The sequence below is a fragment of the Pipra filicauda genome, unplaced genomic scaffold, assembly GCF_003945595.2.
Source record: "Pipra filicauda isolate LSUMZ 115617 unplaced genomic scaffold, ASM394559v2 scaffold138_size1969278_pilon, whole genome shotgun sequence".
In the NCBI taxonomy this organism is placed as follows: Eukaryota; Metazoa; Chordata; class Aves; order Passeriformes; family Pipridae; genus Pipra; species Pipra filicauda.
Genome location: NW_024103862.1, coordinates 1,762,743 through 1,780,564, shown reverse-complemented (window position 1 = coordinate 1,780,564; position 17,822 = coordinate 1,762,743). Strand labels below are relative to the sequence as shown.

Sequence of the window (17,822 nt, the reverse complement as noted above, 5' to 3'; positions counted from 1 at the left end):
AAAACATACGGTAAAATCTGGAGCTCTCCACCACCCCTGCGGTATTCACAACGGAGTATTTACAATGCTCAGAAGACAGCCAGAGGATCGGAGCAGCAAACATTGTAGCTACTTTGTACCCACAACATTTGCAGAAATTGTGGCCACATGCGTAGGACTTTACCAGCATTTTATAGACTTATTAAAAGCCAATAAGAATATGCAGAATTACAGCAGCAGTTTTTGAGAAGAGCTCCCCATACTAATGAGTTGGGATTTTTTTTTTTTTCACTGAGACATATTCTGCATCAGAATTTTTATTCCTTTCCTTCCAGAACCAAGACACCAGGCAAGGCAACCCACTCCCTTTGACCAATACAAGAGCTCTTGTCTACCACCAGTTTACACACCAGGATCACAACAGAGCCCCTAAGCCTGTTCGTTTAAAACATGTTTGGTTCTAATATTACACTTCCTAGGAACAGTTAATATCCTCGTATGCTGAAATACAGGAATTTGGCATTTAGCACTGGAAATATGCAAGGCCTTAGGAATAAAAGTGTACAGTGTTTACACATTGCTATCAAAAGGTGGCGTTTTTCATGGAGTAACCTAAAAGACCTCCCTTACTGTCAGCACAGCTTTTCCCTCTGAGGGACGGGGAAGGTGAACTTCCCATGGCCACACGCAAACACCCTGCCCGTATAAAGCCGGCTGCGCAGGGACCTGTTTTTCCTAGTGCTCGCGGCTGTAACTCGAGCACCGTGCCCTGCGGTCACGCATTGCTCTTCCTCAACACACGGAACCCGCCACTCACAGCTCTTCCCCTTTTCCCTGTGCGCGCGCAGCCGGAAAGCGCCGCGCGCCTGTCCCGCCCCCGCCGCGCGGAGTATTTAGGGAGATCCCGCCGCAGGAGTTGCCTTTTCCACGCGGCCCGCGGCACCGGGGAGGGGAGTGGAGCGGCACCGGAGCGACCGCGTCTGCCCGCCCGGGACTCAGCGTGGGTGGAAGGGCGGATGGGCGCGGCGGGACCTGGCCCGCGTTTGCGGTGGCCGTGTCCCCCGGGAGCGCCCTTCCACGGGGATCCCGTGATGGCGAGGGGTGCCCGGGGGCGGGGGTTGCCCGTGTGCGGCAGCTCTGTGGCTTGTGAGCTGTTCCTCTGTGCCTCGGCCTCCGGCGTGGGAGCGGCAGCCTGGGAAGCCGAGTCTGGTGAATACAGATTGAAAGAGGGTACAAATGGGTACAAATTGAAAGAGGGGAAATTTAGGTTAGATACTGGAGGAAAATTCTTTACTGTAGAGTGGTGAGGCACTGGAACAGGGTAGTTGTGGATGCTCCAACCCTGCCAGTGTTCAAAGCCAGGTTGAATAAGACCTTGAGCAAACAGATCTAGTGGGAGGTGTCCTGCCTGTGGGAGGTGTCCCTGCCCATGGCAGGGCGGTTGGGACTAGATGATCTTTAAGGTCTATCCCAGTCCCTTAACATCCTGTGATGCTGTGATCCCGCTCCGCCGGGGCGGCCGTGCCGACCCCCCGGCAGCCGCACGGTGCTGTTTCGCTGCCCGTGGGGTGTGAGAGCCACTCGAGCTCTGCTGTGCTCCTTCGAGCAGTTCCTCGGCTTGGCAGTCCAGGCACATGCTCGTCTGAACAGCAGAACAACAGCTCGTCTTTTCAGAGGAATCAGACACTCCAGTCTTTCAAAGGAAATAGAAATGCCCCCAACTGTTTAATGTGAGAAATCCCGTCCTGGCAGGCCAGAGCAATGGCTGTAATCTCAAGAGTTGCAGGGATGGTTTGCTGGTGCTTTTCTAAACAGTCAAAGCCATCACTTGAAAGAGGAGTGACTGTCATGCTGTTGTGAGCATGTCCGTGCCTGGGTGCTGGAGTGGCTCTGCTCTCGCTGACATTCCACCCACACAGGCTTCCCAGGAGTGTGGCAGGCACGTGAGGCTGAGATGCACCTAATTAGTGTGTGCCACTCCCCTGGTAAAGCGTGGTGGTTACTTCAAGTTACCTCTTGGCTCATCTAGTCTTAAAAGGAATGACAGATTTGACAACTGAAGACACTTGGTTTTGCTGACAGATCGTTCTCATCAGCAAATGCATGTCCTAATTCTAAAGATAAATTACCTTCTTTTTCCTTTAGGGAATTTGGCAAGTGTTGTATGGTGACCCTGACCATGCCCTTTTTGGGTTGTAGGCACAGATCCAGAATGGTGGGTTCTGGCAGGGATAGGACCTCAGGGGCCTCAGCAGCCTCTGGGGTAATGCTCTCCTACCAGGACTGCAGTGCGAGCACTGACCTCAACTCAACTGGTGGTAAAACATCAGTAAGTTCCCCAGAGTGTGGCACGTAAACTGAGGTTAAAGGCTGTAACCTGCCAAGGTGCTCCTCTCCCCAGCCGTGGCTCTTCATTAGGAGCAGTGTAGTTGTCCTGCAATCAGTCATTCCTCACACTGCAGCTTGCTTTAGGAAAATGGTTGTGCCTCTGCTTAACCTTGATCTCATCTGATGCTCTCTGTAGTTTTCTCCCCAGGTAATTATAAAGGGAGCATGTGGTTGGTATTTCTTTGTCTTGCTTACTGTCCCCAAGGAAGTGTTAATGCTTTGTGCTACTGGCTCAGCAGTGGAGTTCTCTGAATCAAACATCTGCTTCTTTTCATTGTTTTAGGCAGCGAGTGAAGTTCAACATGAGTTTGTTACTGGCTTTTGGAATCTTCAGTCTGGACTCTGCCACGCTGTTGCCTTGCAAGCAGAAAGATGTCACGTGAATTCTAGAGCTACAGAAGTAAATATTTCGTACTGTACTTAAAGGTACTGAGAGAAGCTTCTAGATCTAGAGTTCTGAAGCTGTTTAATGGCTTGCAAATTCTCTTACAGATGGAACAGAACTACATATGATTGCATGTAGTAAGGTTGAGGTTGAAAGTCTAACAAAAGGTATTATGACAGCTATAAAATCTCTAAGACTTGCTCCCCAGAACAAAGCAGGTGCAATCCAATAATCCTGAAGGAATCAGAAAGGAGAGTTTTGTAATAATATCAGAGAAACTTGTTTTTAACTGGGGAGAGAAACATGAGTTCTGATTTGAGGCAGTAACAGACGCTAGTTGGAAGTGAGAGACTGAAGTGAAGAACAGTGTGTTCAGATCACCATCCCTGGCACTTACCCATGTCAGACTTGGAATATATTTCAAAGGGAAAAGCGACTACAGTACTGAACTTTACCTCTAGAAAGATACTTGACATCTGGGGCTTGAATGTAACAACAGGGAGAGTCCTGGATTTTTGTGCCCAAAGAGAGCTTTTTTTGTCTTGTTCCTGGCTATCCTGAATTCGTTCTGTGGTTAGCAGTTAAAACAGAGGGTCTGCTTCTGCTTATGGAAGCACACCCCTTGAGACAAACATAACCAATTCCCTTGTATTTGATACCTGGAAAAATGACACCAGTCTTACCAGGGGCAGGAACTTGCTGGCATGATGATGATGACCCTTTGCCGTTTACCCAGCTGAATGTTGTGATGAGCAGTGGTGTATCTGATTTGCCAGCCAGTTGTAGGATTTTTACAGTTTGATTTGCTCCCGTCATTTCTGATGTGTTACATATTCTTTTAAAGGTGACATCAGATGACCATCTCCACCGTCTCCCAGCCATGTGTATGCACTCAGGGCCAACAGTAGAGTCCACTGCTAGTCTTCCCATTTTTGCTTGAGAGATCATGGGAGAGACTGTGGAGAGGTAAGGATAAAATGTCGTGCTCTTTTTGCAGGATGTTTTTTTCTGAAGAATACACATTCCTTAATATGGCTTCTCAAAACTAGTGATTTATAAAGGAATTCTATTTCGGTCTATTATTTTGCTGGCATAATGATGAGAACCTTTGCCGTTTACCCATCTGAAGGGTTTTTGATGTGTATCTTTGAATCCGAAATGCCAGTGAAAGTAATAACTTTGTATAAAGATGGATTAAGGGTACAGAAAACTAACTTTTTTAAATTATTATTGCTCCTAGCTTGAAAAGAGCAGCCTGGCATGTGGAGTTCTAATGCACTTGGAAATGCTTCCATGGCCCTTCCTGCTTCTCAGAAATACCGCTTGATTCAATAATATTGCAGAGAAGTACCTGTTTGCTGAATATGTCTGAATAATCCTGGAATGAAGTTCAGGTGAGAGTGTCACTCCGGAAAGGGAACTGACCTTAGAACTTGGTATGAATATTTGAGTGTATCAAATAAATGGATTAAAAGTGAATACAGCAAGGGTTAAAACATGTAGGAAAACTCATTATCTTGGCTAGTTTACAATGTTAGTAGTGGGTATGAATAAAATCTTGGATTTCTGTTTTCAGTGACTGTTTTTTGTTGAGGGTATGGGAACAGTAGCACTGTGATACCGCTGGATGACATTCTGTATAGGAGTCACACAAGCCTTAAATATTCAGCTTGTCCAGATTGACAGGAGGTCTGTACAATTTTACTGCTGCTTTTTTATTTAACATATATCTCTTGGATGTAAAACTTGTTGAGGATTGTCTAGTGCTATATCCTTTCTAGGAAGATGAAATACAGAAAAGCCCATAGTTGGGGAAGCATACTGTACCTCAGACACCTCATCTTTTACCACACCATTCTTCACACTTGTTTTTGCAGTGAAGTAGAGGTGAACTCATTGAGCTACCTGCCTACCAGGTTGTCTAATATTACCTTTCACTCTCCTGTGGCATTCTGCTGTCCCCTGCAGCCTGCATAAAATGATGTGGAAACATGTGGGGAGGTGTTTTGTTTTTTTTTTTTTTTTATTGCAGGACCACACTGGCATCCTTGTCTAATACTATGTTGCTGTAATGTAAAAAAAGACACAAAACATGAAGCAGTATGGTGATGCTTTTATACATTTCAAAATTTATACAGCATGAGTAATGAAAGTTGGCTTAAACTAGGAAAAGTTTTAATGTACTTAAAACTACTTAACCCTCTGGGTGATACACTTGAAAAGAAGCAACAAGAAAAAGTGCAGTGAATTCACGTAGTTAAAAGGCGCAACATTAGATTCTGAAGTTGGGGTTTAAATTTTAGTTGTCTTACTAAAAACCCTGCTTAGTCCTCATTTAACAGTGAATGAACATTTGTAGCCAGGAAGAGAGGTTCTGATTGTGGCTATATTCTGGGGCCATGGCCTCCCAGGATGAAGGCATCCCTCCTGCCTTCAAAGAACACTGTCAAAAAACTAGCAGTTCAAATCCTGTTGGATATGCTTTATTCCTTATAAAACAGCACCGAACTGTCTTAGACAGCTGGTAAGTTTTCTATATTTTTGTATTTCTATCTCAATAAAATAGTCTCTCAAAAAGCCAAAGCTTCAGGCTTTACTCCACAGAGAGGAGTTTTTACTCTTCATTAGCGTTGATGTGAATTCCTGGACCATATGCCGCAATAAACTTCAGGAGTTCATGGTGACACTGCATGAGGTAAATATCTCTTTGTTGCAGGGAGTTTTCATCACTGAGGTCAAATGGAAATACGGAATTTGGTGCTACACATAATGCAGATGTGCCTAAGCAAAGAAGAAATCAAGACTTCGGCTGAAAGACTTGATAAATTTTAGCCAGTACTTTGAGATGAAAAAAGTGTGACACAGATTATATAGTAATGCAATCTTCTGTGTTACCATTTTTAACTGTTACATCATAATTCTAACCTTGTTTCTAAAGCTGTGTGTGAACAACTGTGACTGTGATGCTTGAAAACAAACTAAAAAATCCCAACCCTTGTTTTCAGCTTCTCCAAGAAGGGAAATCTATCCTTTAACCTGACCAGTGTTAGAGGAGCAACACCTCAAACCAGCATGAAGGACAGACTTGGTGCTGGCCTGTGGCCTAATTATGTAGAGCGCTGAGGCTCAGCAGGGAAGCCAATTGACAGACTTTTCCAATACCAACTTCAACAGTGGAAACTGGATTTTGATTTGAAATGACCTATTACTGCAATCAATTAATACAAACGTTTTTCAAACTAACAAACATGAATAACCTAAAGACTGAGTTGCATTATTTACCGTGTTTTAGGGTAAGAGATGACTCAAGTAACAAGATGGCAATCAACGCATCTTCCTGAAGTACTGTGTGTCTTAAACTTAGCTTGGTATGAGCCTTAGACAGTGAAATCCTAAGAGATCAATATAAACATGTCAGAAATAAAAAATACTGCAGAAGTGAATGCGATGTGCATTGCCCTGTTTCAAGCACTTGTGTAAATCAAAAGTTAACACTGAAGTGTTTTCATACTTCAGCTGTGCAGTTATACTTACCACTGACAAAATACATATTATGATATGAAAGCACTAGAATATTATCTATTGTTAATACTTGTTTTGCTCCCATAATAAAGCTGTGGATATTTAAATCCCATTTTTGTTTTTCTAGATAGCTTCAATAATAATACTTGTTTTGTAAATCACTTATATATTTTGCTTGGAAAAGTTCTTTGAACTTGGATTTCTTTCGGCATTCATAAGTGATAAATAAGATCCTTTATGCTTGACCTTTTCAAAACATAAGAGTTATCTAGATTTTTATTAAGCAAGCTCTTGACCAGATTAGCACAATTTCTCTTTGAAACACAGGCGTGTTTCCCTTACTGTGAAAAGTAGGACTCACAGAATTTTTAGTGCAGATGCTGATAATGTTGATCCATGAACGGAATCTCTTCTCACCCTGCGACTTGCAAGATAGTAGCCTTGAATGAGGTTCTCTGCTTCTGAACTCAGTTCAACATGAAGGTTCTTAGCAAACAAAATGAACTAGAGAGAGGGTATACAGTGAAAATATTTAACTGTAAAAAAAAAAAATTGAATTTTTTTCACACCTTTTAACATACCAGTGGCATAGTAATATAGGCTGTACAGTATTATAGAAACTATTGGTAGAAAACAGAGACAATTGTCACCATTTGACTGCTGAAAAGGGAAAATATTTAACATAATAAGGATAGATCTAGGATAGTAAACATAGGATGGGTTTGGGTGGGAAGGGACCTTAAAGATCATCTAGTTTCAACTCCTCTGCCATGGGCAGGGACACTTTCCACTAGATGGGGTTGCTCAGAGCTCCATCCAACCTGGCCTCGAACACTTTGAGGGAATCATCTCTTAATTATACTAGAGATACTGATAATTTATGTAGAATGGAATATTAACTTGTACCACTGGTTATAAACTTTTCTAGTCAAAAGTAGCCATAGAAGATCTGTTCTCATATGAATGTTAACCTAGTATGGTTTCCAGAAATATGATCAAACTGAATTTATTGTGCTGACCCTTTTAAAGAACTGGAGTTGCTTCTTTTGATGATCCAATTAGTGCTAGTGAGAATATGGGAGGGGGGAAAGGACAGAAAGTGAGTATCAAAAATAAGTAATCAGACTGTGCAGAGAGAACCCTCTGATGCCAAAACCAGTATGACATTCCCAAATATAATGCATGTCTGTTGTGTACAATCTGTTACCTCCTCATAATCCTGTGTTCTGAACTGCTGTGAGACTTTGTACAGCATGGCTTCAGGATTAATGGCTTTTTTCAAGATATGGTGTACAAGAGGAGAAGATAGTCGACCCAAAGGAAACTCATTGTATATCAAGAGCCCAAAAACATCTACAAGGTTAGCTGGAATCAAACTCATGTCCTAAAGAGAAGACCCAGAGAACAAAAACAATTACTTTATTTTGGGCTTTTGACTTGTAGAAACATCACAGTGTTTTCCATCTGAAATAGTCAATATTCATTATACTGCAAGATTATCCAATGAATTTACCTATAACAGTAAAATTTTGTTTCACTGATCCCTACGTTTGGGAAAGCTACCTCATTTTAGAAGATACTTGATTTAAAGTCACTGAAGTTGTGACTTTTCTGGAAATACTAAAAAGTTTAATTGTTTTCATTATTTTATCAGTTGAAATAACAATAAACAAATAACAGCTATAATACAGTTCCTGTCATAATAAGGCATGTGCTTTACCATTTGTCCAATTAAAAAGTTCTCCTTCTGTATATGTTTCTTCGAGGAAGAATCCACATCCACAAAAGACCAAAAATTGGTCTGAACTGAAATAGTAACTTGTTGGTCAGCTTCTTCTCCGTACTTCTTCCCAGGAATAAATACTGTTGTTGTTCTGCTCTCTAGTACTAGGATAAGATAAAACTCATCAGTTACATGATCGATTTAGCTTGACTATAAATTGTAGTACCACACACATTATGTGAAACCAGTCACGATTACGATTTCACAGAATCACAGAATATGCTGAGTTGGAACAGACTGACAAGGATCATCAAGTCCAACTCCTGGCTCTGTACAGGACCATCCTCAAGAGTCACACCACATGCCTGAGAATATCATCCAAATGCTTTGTGAATTCTGTCAGGCTTGGTGCTCCCTTCCCTGGGGAGCCTGTTCCAGTGCCCAACCACCTCTGGGTGAAAAGCCTCTTTCTAATATCCAACCTAAACCTCCCCTGACACAGCTCAGGCCATTCCCTTGGGTTCTGTCACTGGTTACCAAAGAGAAGAGATAAGTGCCTGCCCCACCTCTTCCCCTCACAAGGAAGTTGTAGTCTGCTGAGGTCTCCCCTCAGTCTTTTCCAGGCTGAACAGACCAGTCAGCTCAGCTGCTCCTCATATGGCTTCCCCTTAAGGCCCTTCACCATCTTTGTTGCCCTCATTTCTCTGAATTGCCGTGACTAATCGGTAGTGCAGCAAATACAAGTTTACAGGACCTTGGCTTTTTTGTCCTTATTTCTTACACAGACTCATTAAAAACAGCTTATGGATTTTTGAAGCATTTGAGGCCTGTAAGCTGGGGATCAAACCCAGCTGTGAATTTCTATGTTTGTTCAGTTCTCTCCCCTCGTCTGTTCGGAGGTGGGAGATTACCAGACTGTAGAAGTTCAAGTTTATCCTTTTTATATGAAGATAAGTCTCCTATGTAACAGACACCACCCTTGGCCAGCACAGCGCTGCAGGCTTGAATACTGGCACTTCCAGTTCCATGTTTATCTTTGGACACAGAAGGAAAAATTTCACTGGAAGGAGGGTGTCGTATGCCACGAGGCAGAAGGCATAAACTGTAATTCAGAAGCCTGCAGGATTAAATAATTCTGTCAGTCATAAATTCTTAAATTATTGTTCACTTTTAAAAAAACTTAATACCATACTTAATATATATAAATACCATTATAAAGTATTAAAGCTCACTTAGATACAACGACAAGAAAAAAACCCCTTAATATGAAACCAATGTCAAAACTAAATGTTTAACTTTGAATGCAAAGGTAGAGCTCCAAGCTTTCTCTCCAACAGCTGCCAACAGGATGGTATTTCTTATGGATTAAACATGAGGCAAACCATGGTTTGCAATATAAGTGATTTCTAGGAAGTCAAAGAAGTCTCGTAATAACCCCATATTGTTAACTCCTCTTTCTATTCTACAGATACTTTTCCAGTGATTTAAAAGGTAAGAGGATTAGTAATCCTGGCCATCTGGGAAAAATGAAAAGGCTGGAACTTCTAAGCTCTGCCTTCTTGGCTTACACCCCCACCTCCCCAATTCTTTTGGAGAAAGAAGGTGTAGAATATCTTTTTCATCCCCTGTACTATGTTCCTTGGCACAAAGATGTTGCAAATTGTCTGTCTGGTTCCACAATCAAAGGTTTCTAATGATTTTAAGATGTCAGAGCATGGTTTATCCTACTGTTAATACCAGGGAGAAAATGACTGAGCAAAACTGGTAAGTATTAGTAAATAGAGTATCACACCAATAGATATATGATGTAGGAAATGGCTACTTTGACAGGCTGCTGATAGTAAAATACTGTGCACATGCAAGACAATACAGATTACAATACTGATCAAGATTTACAGTGTGCAACTCTTTTAATATTAACCAGATGTTTTGATTCTTAAAACACTCTGAGCTCCTGCTTCTCCTATGAAATCTTACTCTAAACCTGGGGAAAAAAAAACCTTGCAGCCCACCTTTTTTAAATTTGAACTAATTTTTCTACAGTTAAATTTTGAAATGGTCTAAGTATTTTTTCCCCACAACATAAAATATTAATGAATTTTTTTAAGAATTTCCAAATTAAAATAAGGTTCGTGCCACTTTCAAAAATCTTTTTCAAAAATGAAAGTGAAGCCCTACTTTGATCTTGGGAAGAAGAAAGCAGTTTTGCTTAAGATAATGTAATTTTAAAGATGAACATATTGTACTTTTCAGCAGTTTATATAAAATTGTGTTTACAGTTCATAGTTGTACTAAGAGGTAAATACATAAAATGGGAAAATATAGAAAAATGTTTAGTTAAAGGCAACAATAACTGGATTTATGGTTGACATGTAAAGATGTGCGTGACTTGTGATACCTTATCAGTACAGTTATTATGAAAAAGAGAGATAAAAATGTGAGTAACGATTTACACACGGCTTATTAACTGAAAATGCTGATGGCTGGGAACCAGTGATGGAAAGGCTTCAAGTGACACAAGATTTTAAAAGTTTAGTCCTTTGTTTTTATCATTACCAGCTCCTGGGACAGTCTTCAGTTTTGATTTTAGAATAATGTTTTGTTTGAGCTCTGCTGAACAGTGCTAGTGCTGAATTCTTATTGCTATCATTATGAGAGTGGTAAGAGGGTTTATTATCAGTAAAGTTGTGATCTGCATTTATCATTTGAAAGAAATAAAAATGTCTCAGGGAAAAAAAATTATTATTTTTACTAAGTTTGAGCCTTGCATTTTTTTTATATATAGTCTCTAGCTTTTCATGTAAGACCGATCCTATTGTCTTTAAAAATACTAATTTTAAATTCTAATTTATGTGAAAAATAAGGAATCTCTTTACCTATCAATTACTAGTGTGTCACTTGTCACAATCAACAGATCCAGATAATCTGCATTTTCTTTTTCACATGTCTGTACTAGACTCAGCAATATTGCAAGTTTAAGAGTATTGTAAGTGCCTGGTGGAACAACTTGAGAAGCAAAGATGTTGGCCAAGACAGCAGTAAACCTCCAGCATGAACTTGAAGTCAATGAGAGCAGATACTTAAAATTGTCACTGAGAAAAGAAGGACCTAATGGAAACAAGGTAGAGGTTAACAAACACTTAAGAGAGACTTATGCAGATATATTGGAACAAATCACTAATTAATTCTAGTCTTGATACAAAACTTAATTAATATGTTTCTGTATTAAGCACAAATTCAGAATGTAAACATCTGACAACTGTACTACTAAAAAGTAGTAAAGGTAAAAACTAAAAAGGTTGAAGGGAATAACAAACTCAAATATCAGGTTCATTTAACATGATTTCAAAGCGCCTTCCAATGGATAGGAGAAGTTGGAAAGAGAAGTTGAAAAACTGCAGTAAATAATTAGGTAGTTTCCCAATGCATGGAAAGCGGGCAAAAGCAGATATTATCAAATAACAGCAAGTACACATTTCAGACTGCAAGAGGAAAGTCCCTGAGTGGTTTTGTAATCTGGACCTCTAGGGAATAGAAAACTATACCAATTCTCAAGATGTTGTTCCAGAAGGTTTTGCAACTTTTTTCAGTCAATTTTAAAAGGAACTTTCTTACCATTTGGTTTACAGAGCTGTATGCTATTTACTTCTATACATGCAGTAGCTTGTAAGCCATTTTGTACACAAGCTGGAATTCCTATAATCCTGTAGTGGTTTCCTATTGTCATTTTATTGGCCAGTTCATCTAGAAATAAATAAAAAAGAAAAGGGGGGGGAGGCGGACCTGCAGATATGTTAGGGCATAAAAATAATTTTAAAGACATGGTCAGAAAACTTCTTCACAGTCTGAATGTTTGATTTAATGATTTAACATCAGCAGAAAACAACAGCTGGATGCCAGGTTGACCATAATGGACTAGAATAAAATGAAGCATACAATTCTAATTAATTAGTGCAAAAGGTAAGGAAGGCACACTGGGTGAGGAAAAATAGTTTCCTGATAAAGAAATAGATGCATTTAGTTCTGCATCAAAAAGGAAATGGACAGTTGTTTGCGAGTATGTGTTTTTTTACCTGTAAATTTCTGGCAACACCATTTCAGTAACTGTTCCATAAAATGTCACAGAAAAAACCCCAACACAATAAAGAGTAGATACAGATTACACAGATTTCAAAAAGACTCACAAATAGCTTTGTGAGCCTTAGTATTTCTGTGCATATTTTAAAAAAAATCCATTTATTTTTTTGGAAATGAGAACTAGGTCCAACCAAATATGAATCAGCCTGTGAGACACTGTCTAGCCTCACTGATCACTGAAGCCACTGGAAATTTAATGCATGCAACTCACGGTATCTTACCCATAGATTGTTTTTTAGTAGTAGGTAGGTAGTGGTAATAGAAGCCAAGAATCGTGATGGAATGTGGAAAACAGCTAGATTGAGGAAGGATGTTAAAAAGGCATGAAGTTAGTACAGAACAGCATTACCAAAGGAAGTGGAAAGGAGGAACAAACAAATGACAGAAAGCAGCACTGCTGAGCTGGCCGAGAGATTTTCTTTAAATGGAGGTACAAAAGTGAACATGAGAGTTTTGCTTTGTGCTCTCTGCAATCACCTGTGCATACTGTTTTGTCACCTACCTAATTTCAATAAAATTAAGGGAGGGGAATACATAAAGACCTGCAATGTAAATTTTGAGTTCCACCGTTCTATCCAGAGAAATGGAGTTACAGGTAAAATGCAAGGCATTATTACAGTTCGATTCTAAAACATTTTTGACAAATCTCTAAAATTCAGCTTACCTCTCAAGAAAACTGTAAATGCCTGAATCCTAAAATGTGATTTATTGTTGGAATATCCTTTCAAAGCATTCAGAATTTTAGCATCAATCATTTCAACTATTTGTTTATCTTTCAAAACAAAAGCAGAGAAAAAAGTTAGTTCTCTTGAAAACATTTTTTTTAAAAGCTGGTTTATTCCGGGGCTTTTTCCACTTAACTGTTTTGTTTACTTATTGTGTAACAGAAATAGGAAAGTACCAGATCTGAAAATAAGATTACATAGATCCTACCACCAAGTACTCTAAATTTCATGTCTTCCTGCAGTGGTGAAGAACACAAGCTACACACAAAATCAGTCCTAACTGTGGCAGACTCTGTAGCTCCAGGACAATGCACTCTGATGTACCTAAACCCTAAAAAAGAAGTAACCAATTTACCAAACATTTCGGGGGCATAGCTTTAGTTTTAAAATTCTCATCAAGAACAGAAGCGATTAAAATACTGGACAGTGAAATTCCAAATTTATCATGTGTTTCTTTAGATGAGCCTCCCTTCGTATACGCTGCTTCCACTAAAATGATGCATATAATTTGTTGTGGCTTGACCACGAGATGGCAGAATTTCCTACTGCACATTCCCAAGCGGAACGGGTTGGCCAGGCTTTCTGAGGAGCGAGCCACTGGCGGCTTCTGCCTGGCGTGGGAATGACATGGGATACGGAGGTACGTGCCCTCATAAAGATATCTGTATGATTTATTCTGCAGTCTCCAAACTTTGAGATTTATAATCTCTTTTATAACTGTATGGTCTCTGTTACAGGAGGAATCAAACAAAACAGCCTTAAAAATACTTAAGGCCTCACCCCACAATGGTACAAGCAGTTCAGCAATATTACTCCAAGAAGTAGTTCCACAGAAGTCAGCTACTCATTAAAGCAAACTTGTTCTGTGCTTGAAGCCTTTGCCAGCCACTTAAGCATATTGTTCTGTGGTATTTTTATGTAATAAGAAACACAGTTTCCAAGGGAAAAGGTATTTTACTAGTTTAGCTCTTTTACTTTCAAATATTTTGGCAGCATATCTTTTCCCATATAAACCATCTTCTGCATTAGGAAAAGGGATTGCTGGCATAGCTGTGCTCCAGAAACATTTAATAGTGCTGGGCAAGGTCCACTGCTTTCGATTAATAAAAATCCTACTGTGCTTATTACAAAAATATATGCATAATAAAACTATATAGGAAAATACCTTTTTTATGTTAGGCTTTTAATCTCTCATTACCAAATTTATTAAAAAGCTTTTGAAATAGTACTGATTTTGATTTATTTTTCTTTTTACTACCTTCAGAGAAGGGACAGGTTTCCTCAGCACAAAGAAATCTTGCTCCTTGTGTGTATTTTGTTACAGTTCCCATTGCGATCACTATCCCTTCAGCCATATAAAATCTTTGAGATGTGTAATTGAAGGGATATGCAGAAAGACTCAGAACATAACTTGGTAAAGGTGGCAAATGTGTTGGTTTCAGCAGTATACTGATCTAGCAAGAGACACAATTGCGTTAATATAATAAAAATATATTTTTATTTAAAACTGCTTTACTTTCCACGGAAAAACACACAACATGATATCTAAATATTAAACATATTTTCAGAAACACATGAAGAGTAATTAGGGTTTGTATTAATTATCTCAAAATTCTTGCAATACGGCTGGGTGGAACTTCCAGCTATTTTTAATTAGAAATAATACTACAGCCAAAGGGAAAATGAAAACTTAATACAAAAACATTTGTTAATACTTAGAAGATATAAGATCTAAATGGAGAAAACCAATGCAGACTCACCTGGGCCTCTGTCTCCAATTGTTCAATTAATGATAATGTCTTAATAGCTATGAAGCATACCTATGAGAGAAAAATAACTTCATTTTAGAATGGAAGTCTTTTTAAAATATTGAAGCCATACTTTTGTTTACTCATGTATAAATATACACTTACTGACTGAAAAATCTGTGCAGCTTGTAGGGGATTATGAAGAATATAGTTTCCAAGAGTTGCATCCAATTCAGCAATGTCAGAAGGATTTATTGAAATAATGAAACGATAAACAGCATAACTTTGTTTTGAATCTGCAGGAGCAAAAAGCATCTTAAAATGACAGAGATTTGTGTAACATTATGTATCAATTTAACAGACTATGTATTAAGTGAGTGAATACCATTATATCTTTTGCAATCATGCACAAATTTCTGAAGACCGCCACTTCTGTCAAGGTAAACAAGGGCAACTTCCCTCATATTCTGTATTTCAGGATGCATCTTCCAAGATTTTTGCACTCTTTCTCAAACTGTGCGTATAAACTGTGAAAAAATTATATTAGAACTTCTACTTAGAACTTCTACTACTACTACTAGTATATATTAGCAAATCTATACAGAATTAAAATAGTCTTTTTTTTTCAAACTATGCAATTCTTTAAGGATTTTGAAATGACATGAATGGAAGTTGTTTCCAGTGGCTGAAGCATACTCCATTCCTAGAGTGAATTTCTGAAGAATGGTCTAACGTGTTTCCCCGCCCCTCCCCCCCGTGAATTATTTCACTCTCCTAATTCCCTAACCCGTGAAATTAAAGCTTGCATTTAATTTAACCTCCCCTGTTTATTTTATAGGTATAATCAGTCTATCAAAAGTAAGACTTAAAATTTTATCTCCCTTATTTGATAAGTCTGTCATAGCTGTTAAAAGTGTGAAATTGGGAAACATCTTTTCTCTTCTTTAAAATCTTTCCTACTCTGCTGTTACCTCCTGTAGCGCCCAGATGCTGATCTCGCAAACGCATATTTCCACCCATGTACACAGAAGATCAATTTTGATTCCCATAGACAAAACTTTTACAATTATGATTTTGTTTTGGAGGCTGACCATGATCTTCAGTGCTGTTTTCATTGTGTATTACCCACATATCTACTTTTTTTTTTTTTTTTAGTGTAGAGTCTCATACCACGAAGCACTGTTTTGCAGAATTTAGAAGAATTACTAAGGCCAAAATATGGCATTTTGTATATATGCATCTGTTTTACTGTCTTACAGATTTTCTTCTGCAAAGTGTCCTTTGTCCTCTCTATAGATGACCAATGTGAAATGCCATTCAAATCTTCAAAAGTAAGATTTAGCTACCTGGTAAAGGATAGGACACAGAATTACTGAGCTGATGAGGAATCAAAGCTCATAGCATATGGAAGATCCCCTGTAGGGGTTCACAGAAGTGGCTTCAGGAGGACAAACAGATCAACATCTAATACAGGAGTAACTGGTTTCCAGCACAATGTCAGTGTGGCAGCAATGTAAAACCCCGTGGCCTGAGAATCGTATGCTGCGGGCTGGGATGTGTTTAGTGCCTGAAGTAACGAATTATAAGCACAAATTGAAATAGAATTTATAATAGGGATTTTATTTTTTTCCCAGTTTCTTTAGGGTTACTACTGCACAAATCTTCAGCAAGAAGAGATTAAAGAAACACACACTGTAGCACCGTGGCCCCCCTGTTTCCTGGCCCAGAAAAACAGGACACCAAACAACTAGGAAGGATTAAGCTATGGCCCAGCTCAGTGTGCACTGAAGAGTCATCACCTAAGCTTCAAAAAATAAAGTCTGACTATTCCCACTACCAGGGTGACCGTGTTCACCAGCGTCCCCACAGCCAGCTAACCCTATTTGTGACTTGGCGTGGATACCCATCATCTCTCATCTGGCTTCAGGCTCCCGCCATCAGCACCCCTTCCTCACAAACACCTCCACCAAAGTATTCTCCGGGCTTCCAATGCCCCCTCCTAAGCACTGCTGGAGCGGCAGCAACGGGCACTGGCCATGGGCACCGAGGGGACCGGGCCGCCCTCACCACCGCGGGGCTCCGAGCCCTGACACTGCTCCTTGCGAGGCGCCGCTGTGCCCGCGGGGAGGCGAACGGGGCCGTGTACGAGGCGGCAGCGAGGGCTCCACAGCCGCAGGACCGGGCTCCTGGCGCCGCTCCCTCAGCCCCTCATGCGGCGGGAACGAGCCCCGAGCCAGCGGCAGCGCGGGCGGGAACGGCGCCACAGCCCGCAGGGCTCAGCGCCGCGGGGCCACGTCCCGAAGGGGAGCGCCTGTGGACACTCCCAAGCCCTCAGGGAAGGGAAACCCAGGCGCACACGACGCCCACAGATGCCCGAGCCTCGCTGCCACCATCGGGACTGGTGACTCTGCCCCAGGGAGCACATGGCTACTGCCTCCACCCACGGGCCAGGCAGGGCACTGGACAAGGGTCATGCACTGAGAGTGTATCAAGTACTAAAAGACAAAGTACTTATAAGGCCATTTTCTTCCATTAATACATATTGCATATTTAACTGCTTGCCTTTAGCATGCCAGCCACCCACGAACTTCCCTCCTGAGAGAGCACTTCTGAACTCTATTTCTGTTGTATTTCATTTCACACTTTTACAACCACTGTGCGTTTTCTTCAGTCCATCTTCCTGTGGTCTCTCTTGCTCCTCCCCCCTTCTAGACCAAAAGACTGGAGGGCACAGTGGCAGCACCATTCCTCGGCCTCCACACACCTCCACAGCAGAAAGGCCTGCTCCTCATGGCGTGCTTGGGTTCTCTCTGTGGAAGGGGAGGAACAATCCCCTTCTGCTACAGACCTGCATTAGTCACAAAAAGGCAAACTTTACCTTCCTTTATTACTTATATGCCCAAACAGGAAAGGAGTACCAAAGGTGGTTTCCTGTGCAGATTTGGTCTCCTCTAGGCTTTACCAAGTGCTTCAGATGTCACATTTCAGCTCAGCCCTGGGTGAAGGGGCTACGAACACTCCAAACCCATCTGTCTTACTTTGGAAACAACCCTCATGTGATTCAGAAATGTAGAACAAGAGCAGAAGTACTGTAAGGCTTTATTGCCTGATGTTGTACACAGAGTCTGTTAATCTTCAGAAGTCCTGATTCAAAGAACTTAAGTATTGCAAGTGATGCATTTAACATGTTGACACTTCACCAAAAAGGCAAACTC

At 40.5% G+C, this 17,822-nt stretch overlaps 1 protein-coding gene and 1 long non-coding RNA gene across 15 annotated transcripts; one reads left to right on the top strand and one right to left on the bottom strand.

Annotated features, from left to right (window-relative positions):
• The first annotated feature begins 895 nt into the window (after positions 1-895).
• LOC114002260 lies at positions 896-6,386 on the top strand. Of its 4 annotated transcripts, none has more exons than XR_003545810.2 (5): positions 896-1,188; positions 2,651-2,793; positions 3,597-3,718; positions 3,993-4,146; positions 5,758-6,386. It is a non-coding gene; the product is annotated as an uncharacterized LOC114002260 (long non-coding RNA). The 4 variants fall into 4 exon arrangements; XR_005562446.1 differs by having other exon boundaries at positions 5,469-6,386; XR_003545807.2 differs by having other exon boundaries at positions 3,993-6,386.
• Positions 4,851-17,618, bottom strand: MCMDC2 (minichromosome maintenance domain containing 2). Of its 11 annotated transcripts, none has more exons than XM_039378429.1 (16): positions 16,675-16,942; positions 15,865-15,953; positions 14,993-15,134; positions 14,773-14,903; positions 14,620-14,679; positions 14,118-14,313; positions 13,068-13,190; positions 12,799-12,906; positions 11,613-11,741; positions 10,874-11,105; positions 8,909-9,114; positions 7,995-8,161; positions 7,482-7,658; positions 6,636-6,778; positions 6,035-6,144; positions 4,851-5,533 (listed from the first exon to the last, which is right to left on the bottom strand). In XM_039378429.1, the coding sequence occupies exons 3-16, from the start codon at positions 15,090-15,092 to the stop codon at positions 5,367-5,369; spliced, it is 2,049 nt and encodes a 682-aa protein (XP_039234363.1). In that variant the 5' UTR covers positions 15,093-15,134; positions 15,865-15,953; positions 16,675-16,942; the 3' UTR covers positions 4,851-5,366. The 11 variants fall into 11 exon arrangements, with proteins under 11 accessions (XP_039234363.1, XP_027603944.1, XP_039234362.1 ...); XM_027748143.2 differs by lacking the exon at positions 16,675-16,942 and adding an exon at positions 16,486-16,668; XM_039378428.1 differs by lacking the exon at positions 16,675-16,942 and adding an exon at positions 16,511-16,668.
• Between the last annotated feature and the right edge of the window lie 204 nt (positions 17,619-17,822).

Excerpts from the sequence above, each read along its gene's own strand:
- MCMDC2 (XM_039378432.1), bottom strand. The coding sequence starts at position 15,092 with ATGCATCCTGAAATACAGAATATGAGGGAAGTTGCCCTTGTTTACCTT. Across the intron at positions 12,907-13,067 it reads GAAATTTAGAGTACTTGGTG|ATAAACAAATAGTTGAAATG; the intron begins GTAGGATCTATG and ends TTGTTTTGAAAG. Across the intron at positions 6,145-6,635 it reads GCATCTGCACTAAAAATTCT|GATTTCACTGTCTAAGGCTC; the intron begins GTGAGTCCTACT and ends TTGATCTCTTAG.